The sequence below is a fragment of the Salvelinus alpinus genome, chromosome 21 (assembly GCF_045679555.1).
Source record: "Salvelinus alpinus chromosome 21, SLU_Salpinus.1, whole genome shotgun sequence".
In the NCBI taxonomy this organism is placed as follows: Eukaryota; Metazoa; Chordata; class Actinopteri; order Salmoniformes; family Salmonidae; genus Salvelinus; species Salvelinus alpinus.
In genome coordinates, this window is record NC_092106.1 from 47,031,917 (window position 1) to 47,052,041 (window position 20,125).

General features: G+C 49.2%; 1 protein-coding gene across 4 annotated transcripts in view; it reads left to right on the plus strand.

Annotated features, from left to right (window-relative positions):
- The window catches only part of LOC139548388 (collagen alpha-1(XXVI) chain-like), a 64,652-nt gene that overhangs the window by 17,148 nt on the left and 27,379 nt on the right, over window positions 1-20,125 (plus strand). For all 4 annotated transcript variants that reach the window (XM_071358057.1, XM_071358054.1, XM_071358056.1 and 1 more), the window contains exons 4-7: window positions 8,192-8,253; window positions 8,820-8,946; window positions 13,676-13,765; window positions 13,991-14,110. In XM_071358057.1, coding sequence (XP_071214158.1) covers window positions 8,192-8,253; window positions 8,820-8,946; window positions 13,676-13,765; window positions 13,991-14,110 — 399 coding nt within the window. The remainder of the gene's footprint in view (window positions 1-8,191; window positions 8,254-8,819; window positions 8,947-13,675; window positions 13,766-13,990; window positions 14,111-20,125) is intronic.

The window sequence follows — 20,125 nt, forward strand, 5'->3', positions numbered from 1 at the left end:
TTTTAACTTGATATCATTAGGCCTCCTACTGTCTCGGCCTGGGTCCACGTTTCTCTATTCCTACCTCCTACTGTTTCGGCCTGGGGCCACGTTTCTCTATTCCTACCTCCTACTGTCTCAGCCTGGGGCCACGTTTCTCTATTCCTACCTCCTACTGTCTCAGCCTGGGGCCACGTTTCTCTATTCCTACCTCCTACTGTCTCGGCCTGGGGCCACGTTTCTCTATTCCTACCTCCTACTGTCTCAGCCTGGGGTCACGTTTCTCTATTCCTACCTCCTACTGTCTCAGCCTGGGGCCACGTTTCTCTATTCCTACCTCCTACTGTCTCAGCCTGGGGCCACGTTTCTCTATATTCCTACCTCCTACTGTCTCAGCCTGGGGCCACGTTTCTCTATTCCTACCTCCTACTGTCTCAGCCTGGGGCCACGTTTCTCTATTCCTACCTCCTACTGTCTCAGCCTGGGGCCACGTTTCTCTATTCCTACCTCCTACTGTCTCAGCCTGGGGCCACGTTTCTCTATTCCTACCTCCTACTGTCTCAGCCTGGGGCCACGTTTCTCTATTCCTACCTCCTACTGTCTCAGCCTGGGGCCACGTTTCTCTATTCCTACCTCCTACTGTCTCAGCCTGGGGCCACGTTTCTCTATTCCTACCTCCTACTGTCGCAGCCTGGGGCCACGTTTCTCTATTCCTACCTCCTACTGTCGCAGCCTGGGGCCACGTTTCTCTATTCCTACCTCCTACTGTCTCAGCCTGGGGCCACGTTTCTCTATTCCTACCTCCTACTGTAGCAGCCTGGGGCCACGTTTCTCTATTCCTACCTCCTACTGTAGCAGCCTGGGGCCATGTTTCTCTATTCCTACCTCCTACTGTCTCAGCCTGGGGCCACGTTTCTCTATTCCTACCTCCTACTGTAGCAGCCTGGGGCCACGTTTCTCTATTCCTACCTCCTACTGTCTCAGCCTGGGGCCACGTTTCTCTATTCCTACCTCCTACTGTCTCAGCCTGGGGCCACGTTTCTCTATTCCTACCTCCTACTGTCTCAGCCTGGGGCCACGTTTCTCTATTCCTACCTCCTACTGTCTCAGCCTGGGGCCATGTTTCTCTATTCCTACCTCCTACTGTCTCAGCCTGGGGCCACGTTTCTCTATTCCTACCTCCTACTGTCTCAGCCTGGGGCCACGTTTCTCTATTCCTACCTCCTACTGTCGCAGCCTGGGGCCACGTTTCTCTATTCCTACCTCCTACTGTCTCAGCCTGGGGCCACGTTTCTCTATTCCTACCTCCTACTGTCGCAGCCTGGGGCCACGTTTCTCTATTCCTACCTCCTAATGTCGCAGCCTGGGGCCACGTTTCTCTATTCCTACCTCCTACTGTCTCAGCCTGGGGCCACGTTTCTCTATTCCTACCTCCTACTGTCGCAGCCTGGGGCCACGTTTCTCTATTCCTACCTCCTACTGTCTCAGCCTGGGGCCACGTTTCTCTATTCCTACCTCCTACTGTCTCAGCCTGGGGCCATGTTTCTCTATTCCTACCTCCTACTGTCTCAGCCTGGGGCCCCGTTTCTCTATTCCTACCTCCTACTGTCTCAGCCTGGGGCCACGTTTCTCTATTCCTACCTCCTACTGTCACAGCCTGGGGCCACGTTTCTCTATTCCTACCTCCTACTGTCTCAGCCTGGGGCCATGTTTCTCTATTCCTACCTCCTACTGTCTCAGCCTGGGGCCACGTTTCTCTATTCCTACCTCCTACTGTCTCAGCCTGGGGCCACGTTTCTCTATTCCTACCTCCTACTGTCTCAGCCTGGGGCCACGTTTCTCTATTCCTACCTCCTACTGTCTCAGCCTGGGGCCACGTTTCTCTATTCCTACCTCCTACTGTCTCAGCCTGGGGCCACGTTTCTCTATTCCTACCTCCTACTGTCGCAGCCTGGGGCCACGTTTCTCTATTCCTACCTCCTACTGTCGCAGCCTGGGGCCACGTTTCTCTATTCCTACCTCCTACTGTCTCAGCCTGGGGCCACGTTTCTCTATTCCTACCTCCTACTGTAGCAGCCTGGGGCCATGTTTCTCTATTCCTACCTCCTACTGTCTCAGCCTGGGGCCACGTTTCTCTATTCCTACCTCCTACTGTCGCAGCCTGGGGCCATGTTTCTCTATTCCTACATCTCTTTTTTATTAAAAAAAAATCATACCCCCTTTTTCTCCCCAATTTCGTGGTATCCAATTGGTAGTTACAGTCTTGTCCGATCGCTGCAACTGCCGTACGGACTCAGGAGAGGTCGAAGGTTGAGAGCCGTGCATCCTCCGAAACACAACCCAGCCACAATGCCAGCTTAACCCGGAAGCCAGCCACACCAATGTGTCGGAGGAAACACCATACACCTGGCTATCGTGTCAGCGTGCACTGCGCCCAACTCGCCACAGGAGTCGCTAGAGCGCGATGGGACAAGGACATCCCTGCCGGCCAAACCCTCCCCTAACCCGGACGATGCTGGACCAATTGTGCGCTGCCCCATGGGTCTCCAGGTCATGGCCGGCTGCGATAGAGCCTGGACTCGAACCAGGATCTCTAGTGGCACAGCTAGCACTGTGATGCAGAGCCTTAGACCACTACACCACTCGGGAGGCCTTACTTCTATAGTTAGGTATCTGCAATGAATTAAGGGCTGATTGTCTGTCACACATAAAGCTGTTCAAAATGATGTACAACAAGAACCTATTTATGAAACACGGAAAATACTTTCCACAACTATGTGTGACAGGGTGTGCTCTGCGGTTGTGGTGTGTGTGTGTGGGGGGGGGGGCTTGTGTGTGCGTGGGCTTGTGTGGTGTGAGTGTGTGTGTGTGTGTGTGTGTGTGTGTGTGTGTGTGTGTGTGTGTGTGTGTGTGTGTGTGTGTGTGTGTGTGTGTGTGTGTGTGTGTGTGTGTGTGTGTGTGTGTGTGTGTGTGTAGTGCATTCCAGACTCTCTCTCTGTTGTCTGACTCAACCAGTTAGGTATTTGAGGACCTATGAGGATCTGTTACAGTCTGACCCTTCAACTATCTGTCTTTAAACTAATTTACATCAAATTGAATAATAGGCATATTTAGTAATTCAGTAATTATATACAGATGTAGGATCTTAATTTGCCGTTTTCGAAAGTTGGGCAGGGACTCCTGTCTGACTTCAGGGGGAAGCTGGTTCCACCATTGTGGTGTCAGGACATAGAAGAGACTGGGCTGAGTGGGAGCTGCCCTCCTGTAGGGGTGGGAGGGCCAAGAGACCAGAGGAGTGCTCAAGTTGGGATGTAGGGTTTGACCTCAGGTTGGGGTGTAGGGTTTGACCTCAGGTTGGGGTGTAGGGTTTGACCTCAGGTTGGGATGTAGGGTTTGACCTCAGGTTGGGGTGTAGGGTATCATTATGAGACTCCATATCTTTATGTTGTCATGGTATCATTATGAGACTCCATATATTTATGTTGTCATGGTGTCATTATGAGACTCCATATCTTTATGTTGTCATGGTATCATTATGCGACTCCATATCTTTATGTTGTCATGGTATCATTATGACTCCATATCTTTATGTTGTCATGGTATCATTATGAGACTCCATATCTTTATGTTGTCATGGTATCATTATGAGACTCCATATATTTATGTTGTCATGGTGTCATTATGAGACTCCATATCTTTATGTTGTCATGGTATCATTATGCGACTCCATATCTTTATGTTGTCATGGTATCATTATGACTCCATATCTTTATGTTGTCATGGTATCATTATGAGACTCCATATCTTCATGTTGTCATGGTGTCATTATGAGACTCCATATCTTTATGTTGTCATGGTATCATTATGAGACTCCATATCTTTATGTTGTCATGGTGTCATTATGAGACTCCATATCTTTATGTTGTCATGGTGTCATTATGAGACTCCATATCTTTATGTTGTCATGGTATCATTATGACTCCATATCTTTATGTTGTCATGGTATCATTATGACTCCATATCTTTATGTTGTCATGGTATCATTATGACTCCATATCTTTATGTTGTCATTATGAGACTCCATATCTTTATGTTGTCATGGTATCATTATGACTCCATATCTTTATGTTGTCATGGTATCATTATGACTCCATATCTTTATGTTGTCATGGTATCATTATGAGACTCCATATCTTTATGTTGTCATGGTATCATTATGAGACTCCATATCTTTATGTTGTCATGGTATCATTATGAGACTCCATATCTTTATGTTGTCATGGTGTCATTATGAGACTCCATATCTTTATGTTGTCATGGTGTCATTATGAGACTCCATATCTTTATGTTGTCATGGTGTCATTATGAGACTCCATATCTTTATGTTGTCATGGTATCATTATGACTCCATATCTTTATGTTGTCATGGTATCATTATGACTCCATATCTTTATGTTGTCATGGTATCATTATGACTCCATATCTTTATGTTGTCATGGTGTCATTATGAGACTCCATATCTTTATGTTGTCATGGTATCATTATGACTCCATATCTTTATGTTGTCATGGTATCATTATGACTCCATATCTTTATGTTGTCATGGTGTCATTATGAGACTCCATATCTTTATGTTGTCATGGTATCATTATGAGACTCCATATCTTTATGTTGTCATGGTATCATTATGAGACTCCATATCTTTATGTTGTCATGGTATCATTATGAGACTCCATATCTTTATGTTGTCATGGTGTCATTATGAGACTCCATATCTTTATGTTGTCATGGTATCATTATGAGACTCCATATCTTTATGTTGTCATGGTATCATTATGAGACTCCATGTCTTTATGTTGTCATGGTATCATTATGAGACTCCATATCTTTATGTTGTCATGGTATCATTATGACTCCATATCTTTATGTTGTCATGGTATCATTATGACTCCATATCTTTATGTTGTCATGGTGTCATTATGAGACTCCATATCTTTATGTTGTCATGGTATCATTATGACTCCATATCTTTATGTTGTCATGGTATCATTATGAGACTCCATATCTTTATGTTGTCATGGTATCATTATGAGACTCCATATCTTTATGTTGTCATGGTATCATTATGAGACTCCATATCTTTATGTTGTCATGGTATCATTATGAGACTCCATATCTTTATGTTGTCATGGTGTCATTATGAGACTCCATATCTTTATGTTGTCATGGTGTCATTATGAGACTCCATATCTTTATGTTGTCATGGTGTCATTATGAGACTCCATATCTTTATGTTGTCATGGTATCATTATGACTCCATATCTTTATGTTGTCATGGTATCATTATGACTCCATATCTTTATGTTGTCATGGTATCATTATGACTCCATATCTTTATGTTGTCATGGTGTCATTATGAGACTCCATATCTTTATGTTGTCATGGTATCATTATGACTCCATATCTTTATGTTGTCATGGTATCATTATGACTCCATATCTTTATGTTGTCATGGTGTCATTATGAGACTCCATATCTTTATGTTGTCATGGTATCATTATGAGACTCCATATCTTTATGTTGTCATGGTATCATTATGACTCCATATCTTTATGTTGTCATGGTATCATTATGAGACTCCATATATTTATGTTGTCATGGTGTCATTATGAGACTCCATATCTTTATGTTGTCATGGTGTCATTATGAGACTCCATATCTTTATGTTGTCATGGTATCATTATGACTCCATATCTTTATGTTGTCATGGTATCATTATGAGACTCCATATCTTTATGTTGTCATGGTATCATTATGACTCCATATCTTTATGTTGTCATGGTATCATTATGAGACTCCATATCTTTATGTTGTCATGGTGTCATTATGAGACTCCATATCTTTATGTTGTCATGGTATCATTATGAGACTCCATATCTTTATGTTGTCATGGTATCATTATGAGACTCCATGTCTTTATGTTGTCATGGTATCATTATGAGACTCCATATCTTTATGTTGTCATGGTATCATTATGAGACTCCATATCTTTATGTTGTCATGGTATCATTATGAGACTCCATATCTTTATGTTGTCATGGTATCATTATGAGACTCCATATCTTTATGTTGTCATGGTATCATTATGAGACTCCATATCTTTATGTTGTCATGGTATCATTATGACTCCATATCTTTATGTTGTCATGGTATCATTATGACTCCATATCTTTATGTTGTCATGGTATCATTATGAGACTCCATATCTTTATGTTGTCATGGTATCATTATGAGACTCCATATCTTTATGTTGTCATGGTATCATTATGAGACTCCATATCTTTATGTTGTCATGGTATCAGTCTCATGAGACTTCCATATCTTTATGTTGTCATGGTATCATTATGACTCCATATCTTTATGTTGTCATGGTATCATTATGACTCCATATCTTTATGTTGTCATGGTATCATTATGAGACTCCATATCTTTATGTTGTCATGGTATCATTATGACTCCATATCTTTATGTTGTCATGGTATCATTATGACTCCATATCTTTATGTTGTCATGGTATCACGGTATACATCCCCTGTAGATTGTAGTTCCACTGTAAGTACTGTGTTAGCTTTCATACAACGGAACCATACATTCCCTCTCAAACAGAACCCTGCCACCTCCGCACATTGGTGTTGGTGTAGATTACTCCAGGCTCATGTTTATGACATAATGACTTGTCTCTGTGGCGCGTGTTTATGATACAATAATAACTCTAGATCCCAAACCTCTCATTGGGAACAGAGAGGGATAGAGGGTCATTTCAGTGCTGTAACCAAACCCCACATCGCTCTGTACATACATCAACCCCTACTGTACTGATTCTCAGTGATATTACTCTATCACACGGAGATCATTTGGTTAATTTTGGTCTCACTGAAGTGGCTTGATAAACAGTACTGAGTGTGTGGGCAGATAACAGTACTGAGTGTGTAGGCAGATAACAGTACTGAGTGTGTGGGCAGATAACAGTACTGAGTGTGTGGGCTGATGAATTACAGAGGAATGTGTTTGGTTGAGCCCTTGATCTTTGCTTCTGTTTGTGGATGCATGCATGTACGCTTATACTAATGGTAAATAAATACTTTGGAGGAAAAAAAACACACACCAACTAACCCTGTCTGTCCTATTTTAATACAGAAACCTTAACGGCTGCCAGCGTACTGTGGTTAGACCATGATATAGGGAAGCCAGAACAGTTTAGCTCATTTTGTTGTTGCAATGTCTAGTTATTTATGACTGCTAGTTCTAGTTGTCCATGGCTATGGCATTCTACATCATTAGGTTTGTGTGGCCAGATGTGTCTGTGGGATGGGGAACATTCCGGAACACTTCTGTTATTGACTTTTCTAGAACATAACTTTCTATTTGGAACGTTCTATTTACTGGACCAATGTTCTTCCGCACATATCATTTAGTTTACCCAGAGGTGACCAGATTCTTATACAAGTGGTGCCTTGTGGCAACCTGTAGATTAGTTGATATGATCTTGACTTGGGTTTTCTTTCTTAAACCATTGGATGCCAATTAAACCTATTGGATTAATTCATACCCCTTCATGTTGCTGGAGAAAGGCTGGTGTGTGCGTGTGTGTGAGCGTGAGTGTGTGTGTGTGTGTTGGAGAGACAGAGATAAAGATGACAAGAGGTCACTGTTTAGTCTGTCTGAGTGTCTGACATGATTTAATGAAGAAAATATTTAAGAATAGTTAATAAATTCTTGGATATTGTTTTACGACTATTGTTGTTTGTATGTCTTTTGGCTTCCCAGGAGAGGGCGCGTGTGTGTGTGTGTGTGTGTGTGTGTGTGTGTGTGTGTGTGTGTGTGTGTGTGTGTGTGTGTGTGTGTGTGTGTGTGTGTGTGTGTGTGTGTGTGTGTGTGTGTGTGTGTGTGTGTGTGTGTGTGTGTGTGTGTGTGTGTGTGTGATCTCCTCTCATCTTTAACCCTCTCGTCTCTCCTCTCTCCTCTCTCTCTCATCTCTCCTCTCTCTCTCGTCTCTCCCTTGTCTTTCATCTCTCCATTGTCTTTCATCTCTCCTCTCTCTCTCGTCTCTCCTCTCTCTCTCTCTCTCGTCTCTCCTCTCGCTCTTGTCTCCTCTCTCTCCTCTCTCTCTTGTCTCTCATCTCTCCTCTCTCCTCTCTCTCTCTCGTCACAGAGTGTATGAACTGCACTGGCTTCACTGACATAAACAACAGAGTGAACTTCATCGAGTCCAAGGTAAGAATGAAGGAAAGGAGGAAAGGAGGAAAGGAGTCACAGGAAGATGGATGTTACCTGTCACATCAGTATATCTAATATTATAATAACATATTAATACTGGCTGTCTCACTGCCAGGTCTCCTCCCTATAGGCTGTCTCACTGCCAGGTCTCCTCCCTATAGGCTGTCTCACTGCCAGGTCTCCTCCCTATAGGCTGTCTCACTGCCAGGTCTCCTCCCTATAGGCTGTCTCACTGCCAGGTCTCCTCCCTATAGGCTGTCTCACTGCCAGGTCTCCTCCCTATAGGCTGTCTCACTGCCAGGTCTCCTCCCTATAGGCTGTCTCACTGCCAGGTCTCCTCCCTATAGGCTGTCTCACTGCCAGGTCTCCTCCCTATAGGCTGCCATTTGGCAGACACTTTTATCCAAATCGACGTACAGTCATGCGTGCTTACATTTTACATACGGGTGGTCCTGGGAATCGAACCCACAATCCTGGCAAGAGCCATGTTCTACTAACTGAGCTACGGAGAACCACATAAAATAAATGATATTTAATCTGACCTTGGCTCTTTGTTATTCCAGATTAAACTGCTAGAGGGAGCAGGTTCACCATCACCGTCCTTCAACAACTCAACAGAGGGATCCAGCGACAACGTGATGTACACCCCCACCCCCACCCCTATAGGCTCTCCATCTACCCTGCACCCAGGTAACACCCCCACCCCCACCCCTATAGGCTCTCCATCTAACCTGCACCCAGGTAACACCCCCACCCCTATAGGCTCTCCATCTAACCTGCACCCAGGTAAATCCCCCACCCCCACCCCTATAGGCCCTCCATCTAACCTGCACCCAGGTAACACCCCCACCCCCACCCCTATAGGCTCTCCATCTAACCTGCACCCAGGTAACACCCCCACCCCCACCCCTATAGGCTCTCCATCTTACCTGCACCCAGGTAACACCCCCACCCCCACCCCTATAGGCTCTCCATCTAACCTGCACCCAGGTAACACCCCCACCCTCACCCCTATAGACCCTCCATCTAACCTGCACCCAGGTAACACCCCCACCCCCACCCCTATAGGCTCTCCATCTAACCTGCACCCAGGTAACACCCCCACCCCCATCCCTATAGGCTCTCCATCTTACCTGCACCCAGGTAACACCCCCACCCAGACCCCTATAGGCTCTCCATCTTACATGCACCCAGGTAACACCCCCACCCCCACCCCTATAGGCTCTCCATCTTACCTGCACCCAGGTAACAACCCCACCCTCACCCCTATAGGCTCTCCATCTTACCTGCACCCAGGTAACACCCCCACCCCCACCCCTATAGGCTCTCCATCTAACCCGCACCCAGGTAACACCCCCACCCCCACCCCTATAGGCTCTCCATCTTACCTGCACCCAGGTAACACCCCCACCCCCACCCCTATAGGCTCTCCATCTAACCTGCACCCAGGTAACATCCCCACCACCACCCCTATAGGCTCTCCATCTTACCTGCACCCAGGTAACACCCCCACCCCCACCCCTATAGGCTCTCCAACTTACCTGCACCCAGGTAACACCCCCACCCCCACCCCTATAGACCCTCCATCTTACCTGCACCCAGGTAACACCCCCAACCCCCACCCCTATAGACCCTCCATCTTACCTGCACCCAGGTAACACCCCCACCCCCACCCCTATAGGCTCTCCATCTAACCTGCACCCAGGTAACACCCCCACCCCCACCCCTATAGGCTCTCCATCTAACCTGCACCCAGGTAACACCCCCACCCCCACCCCTATAGGCTCTCCATCTAACCTTCACCCAGGTAACACCCCCACCCCCACCCCTATAGACCCTCCATCTTACCTGCACCCAGGTAACACCCCCACCCCCACCCCTATAGGCTCTCCATCTAACCTGCACCCAGGTAACACCCCCACCCTCACCCCTATAGGCTCTCCATCTAACCTGCACCCAGGTAACACCCCCACCCTCACCCCTATAGGCTCTCCATCTTTCCCAGCACCCAGGTAACACCCCCACCCCCACCCCTATAGGCTCTCCAACTTACCTGCACCCAGGTAACACCCCCACCCCCACCCCCACCCCTATAGGCTCTCCATCTTACCTGCACCCAGGTAACACCCCCACCCTCACCCCTATAGGCTCTCCATCTTACCTGCACCCAGGTAACACCCCCACCCCCACCCCTATAGGCTCTCCATCTTACCTGCACCCAGGTAACACCCCCACCCCCACCCCTATAGGCTCTCCATCTTACCTGCACCCAGGTAACACCCCCACCCCCACCCCTATAGGCTCTCCATCTTACCTGCACCCAGGTAACACCCCCACCCCCACCCCTATAGGCTCTCCATCTTACCTGCACCCAGGTAACACCCCCACCCCCACCCCTATAGGCTCTCCATCTTACCTGCACCCAGGTAACACCCCCACCCCCACCCCTATAGGCTCTCCATCTAACCTGCACCCAGGTAACACCCCCACCCCTATAGACTCTCCATCTAACCTGCACCCAGGTAACACCCCCACCCCCACCCCTATAGGCTCTCCATCTAACCTGCACCCAGGTAACACCCCCACCCCCACCCCTATAGGCTCTCCATCTTACCTGCACCCAGGTAACACCCCCACCCCCACCCCTATAGACCCTCCATCTAACCTGCACCCAGGTAACACCCCCACCCCCACCCCTATAGGCTCTCCATCTAACCTGCACCCAGGTAACACCCCCACCCCCACCCCTATAGGCTCTCCATCTTACCTGCACCCAGGTAACACCCCCACCCCCACCCCTATAGACCCTCCATCTAACCTGCACCCAGGTAACACCCCCACCCCCACCCCTATAGACCCTCCATCTAACCTGCACCCAGGTAACACCCCCACCCCCACCCCTATAGACCCTCCATCTAACCTGCACCCAGGTAACACCCCCACCCTCACCCCTATAGGCTCTCCATCTTACCTGCACCCAGGTAACACCCCCACCCTCACCCCTATAGACCCTCCATCTAACCTGCACCCAGGTAACACCCCCAACCCCCACCCCTATAGGCTCTCCATCTTACCTGCACCCAGGTAACACCCCCACCCTCACCCCTATAGGCTCTCCATCTAACCTGCACCCAGGTAACACCCCCAACCCCCACCCCTATAGGCTCTCCATCTTACCTGCACCCAGGTAACACCCCCACCCCTATAGGCTCTCCATCTTACCTGCACCCAGGTAACACCCCCACCCTCACCCCTATAGGCTCTCCATCTTACCTGCACCCAGGTAACACCCCCACCCCCACCCCTATAGGCTCTCCATCTTACCTGCACTCAGGTAACACCCCCACCCCCACCCCTATAGGCTCTCCATCTTACCTGCACCCAGGTAACACCCCCACCCCTATAGGCTCTCCATCTTACCTGCACCCAGGTAACACCCCCACCCTCACCCCTATAGGCTCTCCATCTTACCTGCACCCAGGTAACACACCCACCCCCACCCCTATAGGCTCTCCATCTTACCTGCACCCAGGTAACACCCCCACCCTCACCCCTATAGGCACTCCATCTAACCTGCACCCAGGTAACACCCCCACCCTCACCCCTATAGGCTCTCCATCTAACCTGCACCCAGGTAACACCCCCACCCCCACCCCTATAGGCTCTCCATCTTACCTGCACCCAGGTAACACCCCCACCCTCACCCCTATAGGCTCTCCATCTTACCTGCACCCAGGTAACACCCCCACCCCCACCCCTATAGACCCTCCATCTAACCTGCACCCAGGTAACACCCCCACCCCCACCCCTATAGACTCTCCATCTAACCTGCACCCAGGTAACACCCCCACCCCCACCCCTATAGGCTCTCCATCTTACCTGCACCCAGGTAACACCCCCACCCCCACCCCTATAGACCCTCCATCTAACCTGCACCCAGGTAACACCCCCACCCCCACCCCTATAGGCTCTCCATCTAACCTGCACCCAGGTAACACCCCCACCCCCACCCCTATAGGCTCTCCATCTTACCTGCACCCAGGTAACACCCCCACCCTCACCCCTATAGGCTCTCCATCTTACCTGCACCCAGGTAACACCCCCACCCTCACCCCTATAGGCTCTCCATCTAACCTGCACCCAGGTAACACCCCCATCCTCACCCCTATAGGCTCTCCATCTTACCTGCACCCAGGTAACACCGCCACCCTCACCCCTATAGGCTCTCCATCTTACCTGCACCCAGGTAACACCCCCACCCTCACCCCTATAGGCTCTCCATCTAACCTGCACCCAGGTAACACCCCCACCCTCACCCCTATAGGCTGTCCATCTTACCTGCACCCAGGTAACACCCCCACCCTCACCCCTATAGGCTCTCCATCTTACCTGCACCCAGGTAACACCCTCACCCTCACCCCTATAGGCTCTCCATCTTACCTGCACCCAGGTAACACCCCCACCCTCACCCCTATAGGCTCTCCATCTAACCTGCACCCAGGTAACACCCCCACCCCCACCCCTATAGGCTCTCCATCTTACCTGCACCCAGGTAACACCCCCACCCTCACCCCTATAGGCTCTCCATCTTACCTGCACCCAGGTAACACCCCCACCCTCACCCCTATAGGCTCTCCATCTTACCTGCACCCAGGTAACACCCCCACCCTCACCCCTATAGGCTCTCCATCTTACCTGCACCCAGGTAACACCCCCACCCTCACCCCTATAGGCTCTCCATCTTACCTGCACCCAGGTAACACCCCCACCCTCACCCCTATAGGCTCTCCATCTTACCTGCACCCAGGTAACACCCCCACCCCCACCACTATAGGCTCTCCATCTTACCTGCACCCAGGTAACACCCCCAACCCCCAACCCCCACCACCAACCCCTATAGGCTCTCCATCTTACCTGCACCCAGGTAACACCCCCACCCTCACCCCTATAGGCCCCCCATCTTACCTATAACCAGGTAACACCCCCAACCCCACCCCCAACAGGCCCCCCATCTTACCTATGACCAGGTAACACCCCCAACCCCACCCCCAACAGGCCCTCCATCTTACCTATAACCAGGTAACACCCCCAGCCCCACCCCCAACAGGCCCTCCATCTTACCTATAACCAGGTAACACCCCCAACCCCACCCCCAACAGGCCCTCCATCTTACCTACAGCCAGTAAAAAAAACAACCCCACCCCTATACAGTGTCTCACACACACACACACACACACACACACACACACACACACACACACACACACACACACACACACACACACACACACACACACACACACACACACACACACACACACACACACACACACACACACGCATGCATACAGCCATATATCACCTCTGGGGAGGTTTCCTCTCAACATGTTAAACACATGGTTCTGGTTCTGGTCAATAGGAGGAAGAGGACCACCAGGGCCAATCGGATCACCAGGAATTCCAGGCCCAGCTGGCGAGGCAGGGGTTCCAGGACCCACCGGCCCCACAGGTGATCCATCCTGATACTCCCCATGTAACTCTGATGGGAATGTATGAGATTCATTCTGTTTTTTCAATATGTTGTGGATCGTCTTATGTCAGACGATTCCGCCTGCAAGGATCGCGTAGGAGTGACGCCACCTGACGTAAGACAATGTAATGTTCAGGTCTTTATCTTATCTGACGACAATACATGCCTATTGTTGTGAGATGATATGCCCCCGCTGATTACCAGGGCCAACGGGAGAGAGAGGAAGACCAGGAGAGATCGGTCTTCCAGGCCTCCCAGGACCTCCAGGGCCACCCTCCTCCTCTACCTGGCCGAGAGGTGACATGTTTGGGTTCGACGAGCAGGGTGAGTGGACCCCCCAACCACCCTCATGACCATCTCAGCCTCAGTAGTATTGTTTCTAAGAGCTCTTCCTGTCAGCCATGATTGGAACACTGGCCAAGGACCAATGAATGCAGAACAAGGTGAAGACAGGGGAACAAGGTGAAGACAGGGGGAACAAGGTGAAGAAAGGGGAACGAGGTGAAGACAGGGGAACGAGGTGAAGACAGGGGAACGAGGTGAAGAAAGGGGGAACAAGGTGAAGACAGGGGAACAAGGTGAAGACAGGGGAACAAGGTGAAGACAGGGGGAACAAGGTGAAGACAGGGGGAACAAGGTGAAGACAGGGGGAACAAGGTGAAGACAGGGGGAACAAGGTGAAGACAGGGGAACAAGCTCTGTTATTGAATATGTGCATATCCATGAAGGAGAAACAATTTGTTATGACCACTGAGAAACAAGGTGAAACTATTTGTTATGACAACTGAGAAACAAGGTGAAACTATTTGTTATGACAACTGAGAAACAAGGTGAAACTATTTGTTATAACCACTGAGAAACAAGGTGAAACTATTTGTTATGACAACTGAGAAACAAGGTGAAACTATTTGTTATAACCACTGAGAAACAAGGTGAAACTATTTGTTATAACCACTGAGAGTCCCTCAGACTATCTGTCCTCCTCAACATAGCATTGTTTGCTTCAGCCTGCAGCAAAGGCTTTACCTTAGTAGTTCATGTAATTTAGAAGGGCATCAGGTTGCTATTTACCAGGATCAAAAATGTTAGAATTACTACAACAGGAAATACTGGGTTGAATGAACTTGATTGTTTCCTTGTGTTCACATTCACACTGCAGCTGCTAACTGCTACCATGGGTCTTTATCTCCACTGGCCACTGCAGCTGCTAACAGCTTCCATGGGTCTCTATCCCCACTGGCCACTGCAGCTGCTAACAGCTTCCATGGGTCTTTATCCCCACTGGCTACTGCAGCTGCTAACAGCTTCCATGGGTCTTTATCTCCACTGGCTACTGCAGCTGCTAACAGCTTCCATGGGTCTTTATCTCCACTGGCCACTGCAGCTGCTAACAGCTTCCATGGGTCTCTATCCCCACTGGCCACTGCAGCTGCTAACAGCTTCCATGGGTCTCTATCCCCACTGGCCACTGCAGCTGCTAACAGCTTCCATGGGTCTTTATCCCCACTGGCTACTGCAGCTGCTAACAGCTTCCATGGGTCTTTATCTCCACTGGCTACTGCAGCTGCTAACAGCTTCCATGGGTCTCTATCCCCACTGGCCACTGCAGCTGCTAACTGCTACCATGGGTCTTTATCTCCACTGGCTACTGCAGCTGCTAACAGCTTCCATGGGTCTCTATCCCCACTGGCCACTGCAGCTGCTAACAGCTTCCATGGGTCTTTATCTCCACTGGCTACTGCAGCTGCTAACAGCTTCCATGGGTCTTTATCTCCACTGGCCACTGCAGCTGCTAACAGCTTCCATGGGTCTCTATCCCCACTGGCCACTGCAGCTGCTAACAGCTTCCATGGGTCTCTATCCCCACTGGCCACTGCAGCTGCTAACAGCTTCCATGGGTCTCTATCCCCACTGGCCACTGCAGCTGCTAACTGCTACCATGAGTCTCTATCCCCACTGGCCACTGCAGCTGCTAACAGCTTCCATGTGTCTTTATCTCCACTGGCTACTGCAGCTGCTAACAGCTTCCATGGGTCTCTATCCCCACTGGCCACTGCAGCTGCTAACAGCTTCCATGGGTCTTTATCTCCACTGGCTACTGCAGCTGCTAACAGCTTCCATGAGTCTCTGTCTCCACTGGCTACTGCAGCTGCTAACAGCTTCCATGGGTCTTTATCTCCACTGGCTACTGCAGCTGCTAACAGCTTCCATGGGTCTTTATCTCCACTGGCTACTGCAGCTGCTAACAGCTTCCATGGGTCTCTATCCCCACTGGCCACTGCAGCTGCTAACAGCTTCCATGAGTCTCTGTCTCCACTGGCCACTGCAGATGCTAACAGCTTCCATGAGTCTCTGTCTCCACTGGCCACTGCAGATGCTAACAGCTTCCATGGGTCTTTATCTCCACTGGCCACTGCAGCTGCTAACTGCTTCCATGAGTCTCTATCCCCCCTGGCCACTGGCCACTGCAACTCAATTTCACAAAAAAATACCCATTCTAGAATTCAAACTGAAATATTCTATGATTAATTAATAACAGGACCAGTATGCAAATACATACAGTAACTGTTTTCCATGGATGAGATAGTGTTGGTGACTAGAATGGTCCGGACAAGACAAACACAGGTTAATGTGCCATAATTTAACACCAGAGGGCAGTACAAGCTGACAGGCTGAGGCTCACTTACCAGTGTTTGGCCAAGCTGCAAAATCAAAAGTTTAAGATTAGGGTTAGGCATAAGGTTAGCAGTGTGTTTAAGGTTAGGGTAAAGTTTATGTTAAGGTTAAGGTTAGGTTTAATTTTTGGGGGGGGGGTTATGTTTCAAATCAAATATCAGAGAAAATGTAGAAGTAAATCAAATCAAATTTTATTAGTCACATGCGCCGAACAGTTGTAGACCTTACAGTGAAATGCTTACTTACGAGCCCCTAACCAACAATGCAGTTTTTAAAAAATGGATGAGAATAAGAAATAAAAGTATCAAGTCATTAAAGAGCAGCAGTAAAATAACAATAGCGAGACTATATACAGGGGGGTACCGGTAGAGTGTCAATGTGCGGAGGCACTGGTTAGTTGAGGTAATATGTACATATAGGTAGAGTTATTAAAGTGACCATGCATAGATGATGACAACAGACAGTAGCAGCGGTGTAAAAGGGGGGGCAGGGGGCAATACAAATAGTCTGGGTAGACATTTGATTAGAAGCCTCTTGGACCTAGACTTGGCACTCCGGTACCACTGCCTGGTATAGAGGCCCTGGATGGCAGGAAGCTTGGCCCCAGTGATGTACTGGGCTGTTCGCATTACCCTCTGTAGTGCCTTGCGGTCGGAGGCCGAGCAGTTGCCATTCCAGGCAGTGATGCAACCAACCGTGATGCTCTCGATGGTGCAGCTGTAGAACCTTTTGACGATCTGAGGACACATGAAAAACCTTTTCAGTCTCTTGAGGGGGAATAGATTTTGTCGTGCCCTCTTCACGACTGTCTTTGTGTACTTGGACTATGTTAGTTTGTTAGTGATGTGGACACCAAGGAACTTGAAGCTCTCAACCTACTCCACTGCAACCCCGTCGATGAGAATGGGGGCGTGCTCGGTCCTCTTTTTCCTGTAGTCCACAATCGTCTCCTTTGTCTAGGCGGGGCTTCTGACTTTGCAACTTGGCTAGATAGTGACGGCCCTGAGCTGCTTATTAGTAGTCTGGCTCAGAGTGGGTCTGGCTCTAGATCTGGGTCTGTGGCTCTAGATCTGGGTCTGTGGCTCTAGATCTGTGTCTGTGGCTCTAGATCTGGGTCTGTGGCTCTAGATCTGGGTCTGTGGCTCTAGATCTGGGTCTGTGGCTCTAGGTCTGGGTCTGTGGCTCTAGATCTGTGTCTGTGGCTCTAGATCTGGGTCTGTGGCTCTAGATCTGGGTCTGTGGCTCTAGATCTGGGTCTGTGGAGAGCAGAGGAGAAGAGAGGCTGTTGGCTGTGTTGGCTGCTGGAGCCAGCTGGCTGTAAATCACAGCTCATTTGTAAGCTGTCAGCACAGCAGTCTGCAATTGAAAATGCAGGGCCGGCCAGGAGCCAAATCCCAGGCCCGTGTAGAGAAGGGATGGAGGGAGTCTGCATGAGCAGCTGTAATTAGTTCCAGAGGGACGGATGCTTCCACTCAGTGGCGGGTATTCATGTACGCCAAGGGAAGCCAGGCCCCCTCCCCCCAAAAAAAAAATATATATATGTTTTTATAATTTATCTTTCGCCTCTCTGTGTCTGTAGCTAAAATTGTCCCTTTCCTAAATTAGCCATGGATGGATATTGGGATTTGGACTTGTGGTTTTACTTAATTCTCCGTACTGGCCAATGATCATAACGGCGATTTTGATCCAACCATTAATTCATACCTTGTTGTGTCCTTGGCCTGAGAGGATGGAAGTTCAATATGTACTGTAGCTAGATGTAGAAGGCTAATGTTAACTAGCTAACGTTGCCCATGAATGGAAGTTAGGCTAGCGAGTAAGCATTTTAGCCAGGTAGCCGAGGACAACAAAATATAGAAGCGTGTACGATGACAGAGTGAGAGACTATTTCATCAATATGAAAGAGAGGAGGAAGGCATTGGTGTTTCTCTACAAGTAGAGTGAGTCAACATGTTTTTCTACTTGTACCAACGTGCGCGCATGTACACACACACAAACACAGAAATCAGAACCATGGACATCCACATCATATGTAGCTTATGTTGATTGGACTAAATCCTTTTATTGGTATATTTTAGTTTTCGCTGTATTAGACTAAGCAGAGGGGGGGTTAGCTACGCATCGCTACTGTTTCCACCAGACCCTCTATGCTTCCACCAGACCCTCTATGCTTCCACCAGACCCTCTAAGCTTCCACCAGACCCTCTATGCTTCCACCAGACCCTCTATGCTTCCGCCAGACCCTCTATGCTTCCACCAGACCCTCTATGTTTCCACCAGACCCTCTATGTTTCCACCAGACCCTCTATGCTTCCACCAGACCCTCTATGCTTCCACCAGACCCTCTATGCTTCCACCAGACCCTCTATGTTTCCACCAGACCCTCTATGCTTCCACCAGACCCTCTATGTTTCCACCAAACCCTCTATGCTTCCACCAGACCCTCTATGCTTCCACCAGACCCTCTATGCTTCCACCAGACCCTCTATGCTTCCACCAGACCCTCTATATTTCCACCAGACCCTCTATGCTTCCACCAGACCCTCTATGCTTCCACCAGACCGTCTATGCTTCCACCAGACCCTCTATGCTTCCACCAGACCCTCTACTGTTTCCACCAGACCCTCTATGCTTCCACCAGACTCTCTATGCTTCCACCAGACCCTCTATGCTTCCACCAGACCCTCTATGCTTCCACCAGACCCTCTATGCTTCCACCAGACCCTCTATGCTTCAACCAGGCCCTCTATTCTTCCACCAGACCCTCTATGCTTCCACCAGACCCTCTATGTTTCCACCAGACCCTCTATGCTTCCACTTGACCCTCTATGTTCCCACCAGACCCTCTATGCTTCCACCAGACCCTGTATGCTTCAACCAGGTCCTCTATTCTTCCACCAGACCCTCTATGCTTCCACCAGACCCTCTATGCTTCCACCAGACCCTCTATGCTTCCACCAGATCCTCTGTTTCCACCAGGCTCTCTATGTTTCCACCAGACCCTCTATGCTTCCGCCAGACCCTCTATTCTTCCACCAGACCCTCTATGCTTCCGCCAGACCCTCTATTCTTCCGCTAGGCTCTCTATTCTTCCACCAGACCCTCTATGCTTCCACTAGACCATCTATGCTTCCACCAGACTCTCTATGTTTCCACCAGACCCTCTATGTTTCCGCCAGACCCTCTATGCTTCCACCAGACCCTCTATGCTTCCACCAGACCCTCTATGCTTCCGCCAGACCCTCTATGCTTCCACCAGACCCTCTATGCTTCCACCAGACCCTCTATGCTTCCGCCAGACCCTCTATTCTTCCACCAGACCCTCTATGCTTCCGCCAGACCCTCTATTCTTCCGCCAGGCTCTCTATTCTTCCACCAGACCCTCTATGCTTCCACTAGACCCTCTATGCTTCCACCAGACCCTCTATTCTTCCACCAGACCCTGTATGCTTCAACCAGGCCTTCTATGCTTCCACCAGGCTCTCTATGTTTCCGCCAGACCCTCTATTCTTCCACCAGACCCTCTATGCTTCCACCAGACCCTCTATGCTTCCGCCAGACGCTCTATTCTTCCACCAGACCCTGTATGCTTCAACCAGGCCCTCTATGCTTCCACCAGGCTCTCTATGCTTCCACCAGACCCTCTATGCTTCCGCCAGACCC